The sequence below is a fragment of the Spinacia oleracea genome, chromosome 5 (genome assembly GCF_020520425.1).
Source record: "Spinacia oleracea cultivar Varoflay chromosome 5, BTI_SOV_V1, whole genome shotgun sequence".
Lineage (NCBI taxonomy): Eukaryota > Viridiplantae > Streptophyta > Magnoliopsida > Caryophyllales > Amaranthaceae > Spinacia > Spinacia oleracea.
In genome coordinates this window covers 116,590,082-116,604,117 of record NC_079491.1, presented here as the reverse complement: position 1 = coordinate 116,604,117, position 14,036 = coordinate 116,590,082, and the positions used below count along the sequence as shown (strand labels likewise).

At 33.3% G+C, this 14,036-nt stretch overlaps 1 protein-coding gene and 2 long non-coding RNA genes across 5 annotated transcripts; all 3 read right to left on the bottom strand.

Annotated features, from left to right (window-relative positions):
- Nucleotides 1-3,067: 3,067 nt before the first annotated feature.
- On the bottom strand, nt 3,068-6,259 carry LOC130461180 (uncharacterized). Of its 3 annotated transcripts, XR_008921577.1 has the most exons (6): nt 6,178-6,259; nt 5,521-5,677; nt 4,790-4,853; nt 4,088-4,368; nt 3,785-3,996; nt 3,068-3,196 (listed from the first exon to the last, which is right to left on the bottom strand). It is a non-coding gene; the product is annotated as an uncharacterized lncRNA (long non-coding RNA). The 3 variants fall into 3 exon arrangements; XR_008921575.1 differs by having other exon boundaries at nt 3,785-4,368; XR_008921576.1 differs by having other exon boundaries at nt 3,070-3,196; nt 3,282-4,368.
- A 910-nt stretch (nt 6,260-7,169) lies between these two features.
- On the bottom strand, nt 7,170-11,085 carry LOC110800236 (uncharacterized). The gene is made up of 3 exons (XM_022005538.2): nt 10,908-11,085; nt 10,688-10,807; nt 7,170-7,497 (listed from the first exon to the last, which is right to left on the bottom strand). Exons 1-3 carry the CDS (start codon nt 10,954-10,956, stop codon nt 7,382-7,384), a joined length of 285 nt encoding a protein of 94 aa, XP_021861230.1. The 5' UTR covers nt 10,957-11,085; the 3' UTR covers nt 7,170-7,381.
- An 853-nt stretch (nt 11,086-11,938) lies between these two features.
- Nucleotides 11,939-13,639, bottom strand: LOC130462013 (uncharacterized). Its single transcript, XR_008922113.1, has 3 exons — nt 13,288-13,639; nt 12,297-13,209; nt 11,939-12,135 (listed from the first exon to the last, which is right to left on the bottom strand). It is a non-coding gene; the product is annotated as an uncharacterized lncRNA (long non-coding RNA).
- Between the last annotated feature and the right edge of the window lie 397 nt (nt 13,640-14,036).

The following is a 14,036-nucleotide window of genomic DNA, read 5'->3' as shown; positions in this document are numbered from 1 at the left end:
CCTATGATTCCCTAGAATGGCCTTTCTTGAGAAGCATGTTGCAAGAACTGGGATTCCCTGATAAGTTTGTCAAATGGATTATGGCTTGCCTGTGCTCAGTGTCTTATTCTATTCTGGTGAATGGTTTTCCTTCCAAGCCAATTCCTGCTCAGAAAGGGTTGAGACAGGGTGATCCAATGTCACAATTCCTGTTTGCAATAGGAATGGAATACCTGTCTAGATGCTTGTCCTTACTTGGCAAATCCAAAGAGTACAAATTTCATCCAAGATGTAAAACTTGATGTTTGCAGATGATTTACTAATGTTTGCTAGGGGAGATGATGCTTCAGTTTCTCTCCTTTTTGAAGCTTTCTCTAAGTTTTATGCTGCTTCTGGGTTGGAAGCTAACATGATGAATAGTGAATTGTATTTGGCTGGTGTGCCTGATTCTGTAGCCCTCAGTATTCTAGCTAAGATTGGCATACCTAGGGGTTCTTTTCCTTTTAGATACCTTGGTGTCCCCCTCTCAACTAAGAAATTGAGCTTTACAGACTGCAAGCCCCTGATTGAGAAGACTGTAGCAAGGGTAAAAAGTTGGTCTGCTAAACTGCTTAGTTATGCTGGAAGGTTGCAACTGATTTTGGCATGCAGTTGGCATGCAGTTGTACTGGTGTCAGATATTCATTATGCCTAAGAAGGTGTTGAAAGAAATACAAAGAATATGTAGATGTTTCCTATGGACTAGAGCTGAAGGGAATTCCAGGAAAGTACTAATTGCTTGGAATCAGTTGTGCTTACCCAAAATCTGTGGGGGTTGGAATCTTAAAGATTTACCTTTGTGGAACAAGTCAGCTGTTGCTAAACATTGTTGGGATTTATCTTTGAAAGCTGATAAGCTGTGGGTGAAATGGATTCACACATACTATGTGAAGCATAATGATTTTTGGACCATGCCAATCCCTAATGGACTGTCTTGGTCTTTGAAGAAGATTTGGCAGCAAAGGGAGACACTGAGTAGCTCTGGTGATTTGCAGAAGTTTGTAACTGCAGGGAAATTTAAGATTTAGAGAATGTATAATCATTTGAGACAGCAAGGGGAATCTGTGGGGTGGAAGAGAATTGTTTGCAACAGTCATGCTAGCCCTAAAAGTGTGTTTATTGTGTGGCTGGCCCTGCAGGATAGACTTGCAACTAAAGAAAGACTGAGAAGATGGAATGTTATAGCAGATAGTGTGTGTTGCCTTTGTCACAGCACAGATGAAAGTAGGGATCACCTTTTCTTCGCCTGCAGTTATTCTGCTGACATTTGGAATCAGGTCCTGCAGAGAAGTGGCATACATAGAACTGTTGGATCTTGGAATGATGAAGTGCAGTGGGTGCAGAAAGCAAGCAGGAGTACTAGAAGTAAAGCTAGAATGTGTAATAGTTTGTTTTGTGAAACTGTGTACTCTATCTGGCTAGCTAGGAACTCTAAAGTTTTTTCTAACCAGTTAGACAGTAGCTTAAGTATTGTAAACAGAATTCTGTTTAGGGTAGCTTGTAATAGCTAGTTGCTGCTTGGCCTGTTGTGACTGTGGATTGGTTGTACTGGTGGTAGGGTATTTTGCCCTCTTGGTAATTAATAAAATCTTATTACTTGCCAAAAAAAAAATGGTACTTACTTGTGTGGGAGCGATTTCATTGAGAACGGTGATGGAGGTTTTGGTGATGGGGTTTTTTTTCTTGTTTCCGGAGTTTTTGTTTTACAGCGTTTTCTGGAGTTTTTGATTTGGCAATTGAAATAATTTGTAATAATTTCCTTTTTTGTATTAATTGTGTTTTTTTTATTCTTTGTTTGTATTATATTCCCCTAATTTTCAGTATTTTCTATCCTGGTTTAATTTTGTCAATCAAAATTAATTTCTATCAAATTGATTTCCTTTCCTTTCTTGTAATAATGAAGATTTTAGGTTATTATGGCAGTCAATTCAGCTACACAGTTGTGGTTTTGGGCCCAATAATGTTTTGAACGTTTTGGAATAAAAGTGTTGTAAATGAAAATAACTGTAGAACGGGGTAGGGTATTTTCGTCCATTTGCTAGGGGACACGAAAAGTGTTGTTACCAAATTTCCCTCAACGACTGGCTTATATTGATACTAGTATTTTATGCACGCGATGCGTGCGTGAATTTTTAGAATACATGAAATACAACATTAAGAAATTAACATTTATTATCGTAACATAGTATCAAAGCAAGTGAATTTTTAGAATGCATGAAATACAACATTAAGTAATTTTTCCTTGCTACAATTCCTGTTTGCGAAATTAAAGCTACATAAATCAAAGCAAGTAACAAAATTGTTAATATCATTCACTATTACTTGAGTAGTGGAGCTTTCACTTCATTTTGCTTGGAAGAGGTTGACCAAAGTGAGGCTGTTTCGTATGCCAGCTTCAGCCTGTTGTGCATCCATTTCACTCTCAAGGTTCCTGCCTGCTGCCATGAGACATATCCTCCACACTATTCCTTAGGATCATGCCCAAACCAACTCTACCGTCATTCCTCACAGCTGCGTCCGTATTGAGTTTATCAATCACTGTTTGAGGCGGCAACCGGGTATGAGTTACTTGGGGGGGAGGCTATTGCGGGTCAGCATCACGTTTTATTGCAGCATCGAATTCGCCCAGGTAGGCCATTGTTCTCGTGCAGAGAATATGCAAATCAGTCCTCTTCTTCTCAAACACCCATGTGTTACGTTCATTCCAGTTTTGCCAAGTGAACATCATAAATGTTTCCCAGGACCGCTCTTTGCAAAGGCTTCAACCTATTCCATCAAGCCATAGTCACTATCCACCATATCCAAGCTATATTATAGAGATATTAGACCGATTGTTAAAGCCATGATATGCTAGTTCAGAGTATTTGTGCAGTCAAGGTACACCTGTTAACAATATATGCACAATTTTGACAATGCAAGAATTAAAGCAAATAAGTTACCGAAAACTTGGTCACATATCCTTAAGAGAACCACCATAGACAAAATGAAGCAAAATAGGGATGCAATAGTTGACAATCAGCAACAAAATCAGAAGTGGTAGTAATAGTTATTCTTCATTTAAGATTGATGACATTAGTCAAGTTCAGAACCATTTTCATTCTTGAGGAGGATTGTTGTAAACATTCTTGATGTACGCCAAAAATCCTTGCAGAGCCCATAGTATAACCGGGAACGTTGTCTGGAAGAAGACTAAAATGTCAGCACCAAGGAACATCTCAACATAAAAATAACACCTCCATTGACTTAATGAGTGGGGAAATTACCCAGGTTCGTTTTAATCTTGGTCCAACTTTATTAGATTGTGGAATAATAGCATGTTGTGGAATAATCTTCAAAAGCAAATTTGTTCATCATACATATATTAGTCTGCTTTTCTTCCAAAAAGAAAATTTGTTCATCAAAATCAGAACCAATCAAACAAACCCAGATGAAAACTTCTAAAATCCAAATTCAAATCAAAATTACAATCCAAATTACCACTTGAACCTAATAACATCAGAATCAAATCAGTAATGTTAAACTCGGCAAAGTTTGATGATATTAGTACATAAATTTGAGACATAATCACCAGCATCCAAAGACCACAAATTTAAAAAATCAATAGAAAATGAAATCCGATTAAACGGTGGAAGCTGCTAATTTTAAAAAAAAATTGGCGAAATCAAGCATCAAATTTCTCCAAAATTCGATTAACTTAGAATTCCAGATGCAAAACACCAAACTCAAAGAACGACACCCAGATCAAAATTCATGGCGTAATAAATACCTAATCATCAAACTGGTTTGCAGGAACCTTAAATTTGGGATTCTGCTCCACAATTGGTGGTGGTCTTTGATAAACAACTGATGCAACTTGAATCAAGATCCCAGCAGTTAGACCCCATATCCCATACTCTTTGTTAACTGTTTCATAATCAAACTAATGAATCAAGTACTTGAATCACATCCATTCTCTTTCCTCTGCTCTGTGATTTTCATCTTGAGATAAGATTCCAACAGAATATGTCAAAAGAAAGAAAGCACGCAAAAACATGTATCTTGAAGGAAGATCTTAAACCAAAGAGCAAACCTTGATGAACATTTCCAAGGGAGTATCAAATATTGTTTCTACCTCAGCAGCATTTGGATCTCGCTTGAATGCATCGTCAAATCTGAACTCGATTTCGTCGAAAGATTTAAAAATTTGAAATCGAAAAATCTAAGCAGGTAAGCCTGTTGGTTTCTTCATTGTGCCGATTATTCTCCTCACTGTGTCTGCTGCTCGAGGTGAGCCTGCTGGGTATATTGAACCTGACAGTGGTTCTACTTCCCCACTGCAGCTCTTTGAGGCTCCATGCCCATTCTCTGGGACTATCATACAGGAAAACACTTGCATTAGTGATTTGTTACCAAATTCAACATCAGAAGACTAAAACCCTTTTGAATTTTCAGGTCAATTAAAAGCAGCCATTTCAAGAGAAACCCAAATCAATCTGTTTCTAGAAATTTCGTTCACAAACCAATTCAATTAAACTCCATATCACAAACCCAAAATCGAGGACTTTCCACAAACATAATTAACGTGATACTATGGCATCAAAAACCGTAATCAGTCATCAAAATGAAGTAAATAGTGAAGGAAAAACAACTTACGCAAGATTGCATTGAATCAGATCATACAATTTCAATAATAATCATAGTAAAGCCTGATATTTTAATAATTATCAATATTTTAAAAATAATCACACGGAAAATAAATGAAATAAATAAAGATTATCATAAAAGAATTAACCTTTGAAAGAATAATATCAAGCAGCTCCGCCCCAGCTTTCAAATCTTTAATCTCTGAAGTATTACTGCATAATAAAATGATCAATTAAAATCAAATTAATTCCTCAAATTTAAAACTAAAACTAAAAATTAAGGGGAAAATAAAAACAAACATGCCTCAACAACGAAACCATCAGAAAACAGCAGATAGTGGATCAAAATGAAAAAAGAATCTCAATAAACCCTCCTCTGCAATTTTCATGTCTTTACCTTACCCATCTTTTTCACTTTAGATCTTACCAGTTAGGAGCCTAAGATTAAATTAATGAACCGCAATATATTTTTCGATAACCGCAAGAGAAGCCAGGGGTCCTGCCTATAGACTCCTTTTCATTTTCCATTTGTTTCACAGCTTAACACCAAACAGTGACACATAATGATGCACCATTGGAGACCCAAAACAATTGTGTTCTTCTCAGTAATTGAAATGTAAATTAAATAACGTTTTTAGTAAAATTCCTCCAAATCCTTCAATAAAGGGGAAACTTCTGAGTCCCAACAACCAAAATCACAAACAGTCCTAACAAAATCTCAATAACCATATAATAAAGTTATAAACAAACCATATTACCAGCATACCTTTAATAGACATAAAATTCTCAGAATCATAACAAACTTGGAACCCAACAATAGAAACAACAGAAATTATAACAATATAACCAAATAAACACAGATCAATGCTAAAAATTATACCTTGATTATAAAATTATTGCTGCGAAAGATCTTAAGTTTTTCCATTGTATCAAATACATAACAACAATTGCAATTACATTGTCAATTTGTCATCACTGACGGGCCACGACGACTTCATCAACGACAAACCGATTATGTGACTTCTAATGGCTTCGGACTGTCAAATTTTCAAAAGAAAAGAAACAAAATTTCAGTTAAAATTCAATTCAAAAATGAAGGAGATTGAATGGGAGACGCAGTAATCATAAATGAAAGATAAATACATAGGGAATAGAGTAAAGCAAGTAAGTGTACAACCGAGCCGCGGATTACCAAAAAATTGAATTTGGGTTTTTGATTGAATAAAAGTTATCTCTAAAACGCTGATAAATCCCCAAATGTGGATTGCCCTGGTACAGTTGCTGATTCATACCAATCGACTTCGACTTTGGTTTAATCGAATTCATACCAATCGAATCTTTCTAAAGCAAATCAGTTAACAATAGATGATAGCCGACAAACCCTAGAAGTAAAATCATTTCGAAAATTTGCTTACCATTGATGAGAAATAAAATCATTTCGAAAAATTCCATAATTTCAATGAATATATAACATACATTTCATCAGATATTATGAGAAATTAAGCAAAGGAAAATCAAGAGGAAAGAGGAAAACAACCTGATTTTCAATGAGGATCGCGTCATTGTTAACCGATTACCAGCGAAATCAATTTGTCGATTCAAATGCGTTTTGAAAACCTGGAATTCAAATGCAACCCCAAATTCATCAACTCCTACATTTGTCGTAATTTTTGTACAAAATAATCTCTAAGTAGAATCGCATTTGCCGAGAAGTAGCGAAACACATTTGATTAAAAAAAGAAAAGGAATTGATTGTATGAGAGATGGAAGATGAGGGATTGAGTGAAGGGAGGCGAGAGTGAAGGGAGGCGAGAGTGAAGAAGCTAGGAACTTTAACCCTAGAAACGAAAGTGAGGGGCTCAGCAAACAGTGAAGCACCCGTAAACATCAAAACCAAGGGTATTTTCGTCTTTTAGCAAGTGGACACGAAAAGTTAAGTTACTAAAACGCCCTCAGGAGCTGGCTTATATAATAGAGATATTAGAGATTTAGAGATATTATAAGTAATTAATAAGAGAAATACTAAAAAGCAAACATTTCAATTGTTCCCTTATAGAACAAAGATTGTCTAACATCGATAACTTAGATCATAATCCGTAAAAGATAAACCCCAATTGGCCATTTTATGTGTATAAAGATAAATATTTATATACATATATTTATAAAACTTTATAAGTCGAAATTTTGGCAAAAAAAATGGCAAATAATATCTAAACTATAGTACGAAGTACTTATTTTATTTATATATGGAATATATAAAAAATATTATTAACCGCTTCCAAATTATGGCAAATTTCAAATATTCTGTAAATAGCACTTCCAAAGTTTGGCAATTTTGTATTCTTTGACTTTTGAACTCAGTTGTTCACTTATATAATAGAGATAGATCATCGATCAATACCGTTGTGTTGATTTTTAAAGCTTAAAGTCGAAGACTCAAATAAGTGAGTAGAACATTACGGAATGAAAGCCAGCTAGCTAGGTGATCTCTAACTTGAAACGCAGTAGGCCATGTAGGATCGATCACCCTTCAAATCAATGTTCCACATAATACATAAAAGTACTTATAATATATCCACATAATACATAATAATACATAAAAGTACAAACATAATACAAATCAAATAAACCAACAAATTGAACACATGCCAATTAATCAAACTTAAACAAAAAATAAAATCAAACAAAACAAAACATGAAGTTTTTCGATCTTCATCCAAACATATAATCATACATATGCATCATGGTTTTAGACAATGGCCTCCAAAAATGCGGCCTGAGCAATTGCTTTTACCGCAACAGCTACCTCCAAATCCACCGCAGCTTTCCCCAACTAATCTGCAGTTTGATCGTAGCTCTGCAAGTAAAATATAGTTTTGAAACAACATTAATCGTTGTAATTATTGTTGAAACTAGATTAGATCCCGTGTATGCACAGATTTCTAAAATTATTATTTGACCATATTTTTATAAATTGTTTAACAGATATATTTCTCCTCATAAAACAAATGCACAATTAAAAAAATCTTGAATATACACATTTCATCATATAATATGTAAATTTCGTCTATGCTGTTTAACCAAAATATTAAGTACATAAATTTTCCATTTGATATACCTATTTGACTAAAATATTACCAAAATCATTTTAAAGGAAATTATTATTACGTGGTATCGATCTATTAATTGTCATATTCTATATTATTCTAATATTCTAATAGTTTATAAAAAAGGATAGAATAAATAAATAAATAAAGTAGATATGTTTTTAGGAAAACATTTTAGGCGGGAAAATTTTACAACAGAAAGTGACACGTGACACTCCTAATGTCTGTTTTAGTTAATGTAATAGATTAGAATAGATATGTGAGAAGGGAAAGAAAAAGAAAACGACACTACCATTTTAATTCATTCATTCCAGTTAGTAATAACACAAACATAAGCATTATATATAGGTATAATATTAACTATAACTAGGGAAGAATATATAATACCATGACAAGCTACCTTAGTGGCCTAAATACACAAACCAACTATTGCATTAATACACTTGAGCAAGAAAATAATTAATCTTGCAATTTTTTAGGGCTGAGCAATCATTTTTTATTCGTAAAATTGAAGGAATGTTGTTTTATTAAACCAATTTACCTAATATGCTTTGTTTATTTCTTTGAAAAATAAAAACAAAAAAGGGGAAAATAAAGCCCTTGTGTTAGTTCACTTTATTTAAGAACCTTATCAAATCTAGTCATATCAAATCATATTATATATAATCACCGCAAGAATTTGTATCTTTAACGACAACCTAATTACGAAGGGTGAAAAATTCCGTCGTAAAAGCCTTTTGCGACGGGGCTAACAACCAAACAATGACGGGAATAACGGTCGCAAATGTCTTTTACGACGGGTTTACGATGGATTTACGACGGGATTTTCTATTAACGACGACCTCCTTTTATGACGGGTTCGCGACAGGAAATCCCGTCGTTAATCAATGATTATTGACCTTTCGCGACGGTATTTCCGGTCGTTAATAGTACAATTTCTTGTAATGAATCAAACAAGTTTAGATCAAATCAAATCATCATTATTATAATATTTTTATTATTACCGTTATTATTTTGGATTATTATTACTCCCCCAACACCCTCCGTTCTTAAATGTTAGTCTATTTAATTTCATATATATTGAGTTGTGGTTTTGTTAGTCTCTTTTGTAATATTTTACTTATTTCTCCATATTAGAAATGATATGTCCAGATTAGAACCGATTTGTCTAGATCATATTCCGATCATATTGGAGCTGGCAGATCATGTCAAGACCTGAACCGACCAGTCAATATTAGAATCAATCTATCCATATGATGTACGTCCAGATCAAAACCAATATGTCAAAGTCATAACCTATATGTCCAGATCATGTCTAGATCAGAACCGATCTGCTGATTAAAAGCGATTTGTTCAGAATAATGTTCATACTAGAACTGATTTGTTCATGTCATGTCCAGATCATAACCTATCTGTCGACATCATGTCGATATCGAAATTGACATGTCGGTCCATATCAGAACCAATCTATCCAGACCATGCATGTCCAGATCAAAACCAATATGTACATATCATGTCCAAATCAGAAATAATATATCCAGATTAGAACCGATATGTCGAGATCATACCTATATCATGTCATGTCTAGATCACGTCTATATCAGGACTCGTATGTCCAGATCACATCTAAATCATAACCGATATGTCATGATCACATCCAGGTCGGTGAGAACAGAATATGTGCGTAGAACATGCATTAAAGAATATACAGAGTGCAATGTATATTTCGAACCCCTCGTTATAATGTTTAAAAATATGTAATATATTTGTTTTTTAAAATTTTATCATTAATATTAATATTAATATTAATATTAATATTAATATTAATATTAATACAGTATTTTATGTTAATGCATTTCATTTTTTGGGAGTACGTATTTATAACAAAAAAACTTATTCTTGCGTGGATGTGGTCCACAATAATATTAGTATGCACCAAAAACCAATCATTTTTCTCTAGCACCCATTTTACATATATAGAGACTTCTATTGTTCATATAATGACTATAATAAATTCAATACCAACACTCTTAGATATAGTAACCATTTTTTGAATCATAGTAACTCTGTATTTTAAAAAGTGAATTGTGACTTAAAATCACATTATTCAAGCACAACATGTATCAACGACACCAATTTGATTTTATTTTTATAGAAATCCTAATAAAAATGCCAAAATAAACTAGGAACAAGTTCTTCGCATTTTTTAAGACATTGTCCACAATAAATTTAGTGTGGATCGACCAGGTCCATTTAATAATTGGTGTAACACAAGTATATCTAGATGAAGAACTCAAAGACTATCTAATATAAGAAGTGTTTAAATCATGACCAAAGTCAAATGAATAATGTGTAATATATTTACAATAACAATATTATAAGTTTGAATGAAATTTATTTTACGTGTAATATTGATCACGGCTTTAAACATTTGACCTAATAATAATAATTTTAGGTTTTTATTTAATTCGTAATTCTAAAAAATTAAATCAAATTAGATCAGATTAGATCCAAAGAAATACACCACAAGAAATTGTACCATTAACGACGAAAAATCTGGTCGATAAAGGCCAATAGTAGTGGGATTTTTTGTCGCAAATCCGTCATAAAAGAGGGCCGTCATTGATGGGAAATATCCCGTCGTTAGCCCGTTGTAAAAGACATTTATGACAATTGTTCCCGTCTTTATAGGTTGTTAGCCACGTTGCAAAAGGCTTTTATGACGGGATTTTTGATCCATCATTATTAAATTATCATTAATGATACAAATTATTGCAGTGATAAGATCAAATTTTATCAGATTATAATTATATAACAGACCAAATTAAATAAAACAAATCGAGAAAAACACAATGCCGAATGGCCCTTAGATCAAGTAATCTATCCATTAATTGATATTTTTATCCAAAGAAAATAATGGTAAATATTAGCTTCACTTACCTTCTTGACAGGTGTCGTTAACAGCACAATAATAACCCGCACAACAAGCAAGGCCAGCAAAACCACAGGTATCCCCAGTGACACTACATGCTGTTACTGCTTTCCCAGCCATCATTTGCACTACCAAAATTGATTTCAAATTAGTCATTGAATTAATCATATATACAACTACAAGATAGTTTTACCAATCGATATCGATCATTAAACATAACATAATTACCGACAGCTAGGATGAGGAGAACCGCTACTATATCAGTCTTCTTCGACATCTTGGAACTCGACTTTTCCTCCGTTATATGATATATAATATTTGAGAGAGAATAATTCTACGAGTATCCTTAATTAATTAGTGTTTGTTTTAATTAAGGATGTGTTGTAGTATTTCGTATGTTTGGATTGTTCCTATTTATATTACTAGAGTACTAGATTAGTGTTCCTATTCAGTTGGTAATCGTGCATTAATCGTGTATGCATGATTCATTAGTCGGTCAATTAGGAGGTTTTCCAATTTAGTTTGTTTTTATAAGGTAGAAGCCACCAACCCATATGAATGACTGTAAACTAAAATCAAACGCCAGCCAATCTTCTTGATCGAATTTAATAATATGGAGATTGATTTATTGTAATCAACAATCTATAAATAAAACAAAAATTAGGAAAGAACAAGGAAAGAACAAAAATTATCATCCGAAAGTCTGATGACAGCCTCAAAATGAATATAAAAGAAACTACTCCCGCTGTCTCTTTTAGTTCTTTACGTTTGGTATTTTCCACGTATTTTAATGATTAATTAATGTGGATTGATATTCCTCAATTTTTTATTTAAATAAGGCAGTTTATTTATATTATTTTCACTTTTATCAAAATTCTGATATTGAGAAAATGAGAAAAATTTAATGTTACAATGAAAAAGTGTACGTGTGAGATTAAATGATCCAATGAATTTAATTGGTTAATATAATCATTGGACACAAATTTTGATAGAATATTAAAGCATTTATGTGATAACATAAAATGAAATGTAAAAAAACATTTTGGGACACTCAAAGGGGAAAACGTAAAAAACAAAAAGATACGGCGGGAGTAGGATTTTAGAGAAGGATAGAGAAAAAAAAACAAAAATTTTGACTTAGAAACATGTAAGAGGAGATTTGTTGAGAGCGAATGGGTGGTTTGATGAGAGAGAAAGTGCGGAAATTAGGGAAAGAAAATGACTTGCAATTGTAATTACTAGTATTTTATGCACGCGATGCGTGCGAAATTATATAAAAACTTAAAATTATATTACAATCACTAAATATAAAAATTAGATAAAAATTGTACTACAACCACTAAATTGTATTTTATACATGCGATGCGTGCCCTTCTGGATTATATGTCATTGCATTATGAAAGGTAAGTATTGGGTCTACAACTTTTTCCCCTTTGAGTCCTCCTCCTGCTGTTGTCTGAAATAATTACAATTGTCACGGAGTATCCAAGACAGAACTATAAACTAAACTAATAGGGGCAGGACAGATACTACAATATACAACTACCAACGGATACTTCATTCAATAAACACTAATAGCTCAGGTCTTGGGATTAATTAATGGATTAATATACGTACGTACTCAGCCATGGGTGTGCCGCCATATGCTACAGCCACCTTAACTCCTGTTTGGTAAGCAAACTCTGTAGCCTCATAATGCATCTAAACATGCACACAAAACAACAAACCCCCATCACAAAATCACCAAATCAGACCATCATAAACCCCAAATTAACATAATACAAACAACATCAAACACATTATTTTCAAAAGAATAGTAGTTACGGAATTATACTGAGAAAAACTATATTCCTGACTGTCTTTCAAGAATCGAGATCAAGTAGTTCTAGCTTCCTTCTAGACTCATGCAGCAGGAGCTCTGAACTCTGAAGTATATCTCCGTCATGGAGATCCAACGTAATTGGAGCAATTTGTCACTTATTTATGCCCCTGCTTCTAGAACAACAAATCCTCCTAGGTTTTAACCCCTTAAGTTTATTGAGTGGTATGGGATGGATAATAATAGACTATAAACAAAATGATTGACATCCATGTGCGTATAAAAACTTCCATTAACTATGATTAACATTAGAAAATTTCTTGAGAAGGAAAACAGTATCAAAATATGATACAAATTAACTTTTAAATATGATACATTTGATACTCCTATAGTAACAGTATCAAAAGTAGCCAAAAATAAGCAAACTTAAAACCATGAATCTAAAAAACAAACAAAATAAAGAAAAGCAAGAAATTAGAATTGCCTCTTATCTGCTCCTGATTGTCCATCGCCTCCCTTTATGCATCGCATACACATCAATATCACATCATTCGTGTTGTTTTCTCTAAACATTCTCTCCATTTTCGGCTGCTTCATCTGGAAACTTCCATTAACGGTAAACCCAATTGTTTTGGGTATGGAAAAAGTTAGGCTTCGGGTTTTACACTCAGAAGCCCATGGAATTTGCAGGCTAGCTCTTTTAGCCATCACCTGCAAAAAGGATCAAAATCAGAATTCCAAAAAGCAAAGAGCAAAAAAGTTGGGGGAAATTGTTTAACGAAACTCGACCTTGAAAATCTCTAAATTAGTCCGAATTATACTCAAAATTTGCAGAGCAATTGACAGAAATGAGAGAGATTGTAGGAGGATATTGTGTAATTGCTTCTTTCAAGAAAAATGGGAGATATTCTAGGAGGATTTGCAGCTGACACAGCCTACTCATGCGTGATATACTCATATACTTGGGTTTCCTGATTTGTTATAACATTTGACTTCCTTATTTTCTTGGGTAATTAATCAATTTTTTCTTTTATAGTTCTTTTTTTTTAATTACCGAGATATTTGGTGGATTAAAGTTGTTATGATCAGGTGATTCTCCTTTTTATCCGGTTGTGATTTAGTATTAATGATATTAAGTTCTTTTTAGTTTATTTTTATTATTTTGCCTACTATACATTTCATATTTGGCAAGCTATTTACTCTTCAAAACCACAAATCGACACTCATAAATCTAGTAACCTACTTATTTACCAATTCAAATTCTAGCCGATTTCCCCCCTTTTGAAACCCTAATCAGAGCAGACAATCAACCAAATCTCAGTTGCAGTAAATTACTCCATAAAATTACAAAAAAGAATCATATTTAATTTAGCATTTCAATTCTAATAGAAAACAATAACATGTCATTACGTATATGATTATTATGAATCAAATCACAAAGCAGCAACATCAATTTAATTTCAATTCCACAAAAAACAGCAGTAATTATTGAGACCATAAATAAAACATAATCACATTCATCATCTCCAATCACAATC

Excerpts from the sequence above, each read along its gene's own strand:
- LOC110800236 (XM_022005538.2), bottom strand. The coding sequence starts at position 10,956 with ATGTCGAAGAAGACTGATATAGTAGCGGTTCTCCTCATCCTAGCTGTC. Across the intron at positions 10,808-10,907 it reads TCTCCTCATCCTAGCTGTCG|TGCAAATGATGGCTGGGAAA; the intron begins GTAATTATGTTA and ends CAATTTTGGTAG. Across the intron at positions 7,498-10,687 it reads TAACGACACCTGTCAAGAAG|AGCTACGATCAAACTGCAGA; the intron begins GTAAGTGAAGCT and ends TTTTACTTGCAG.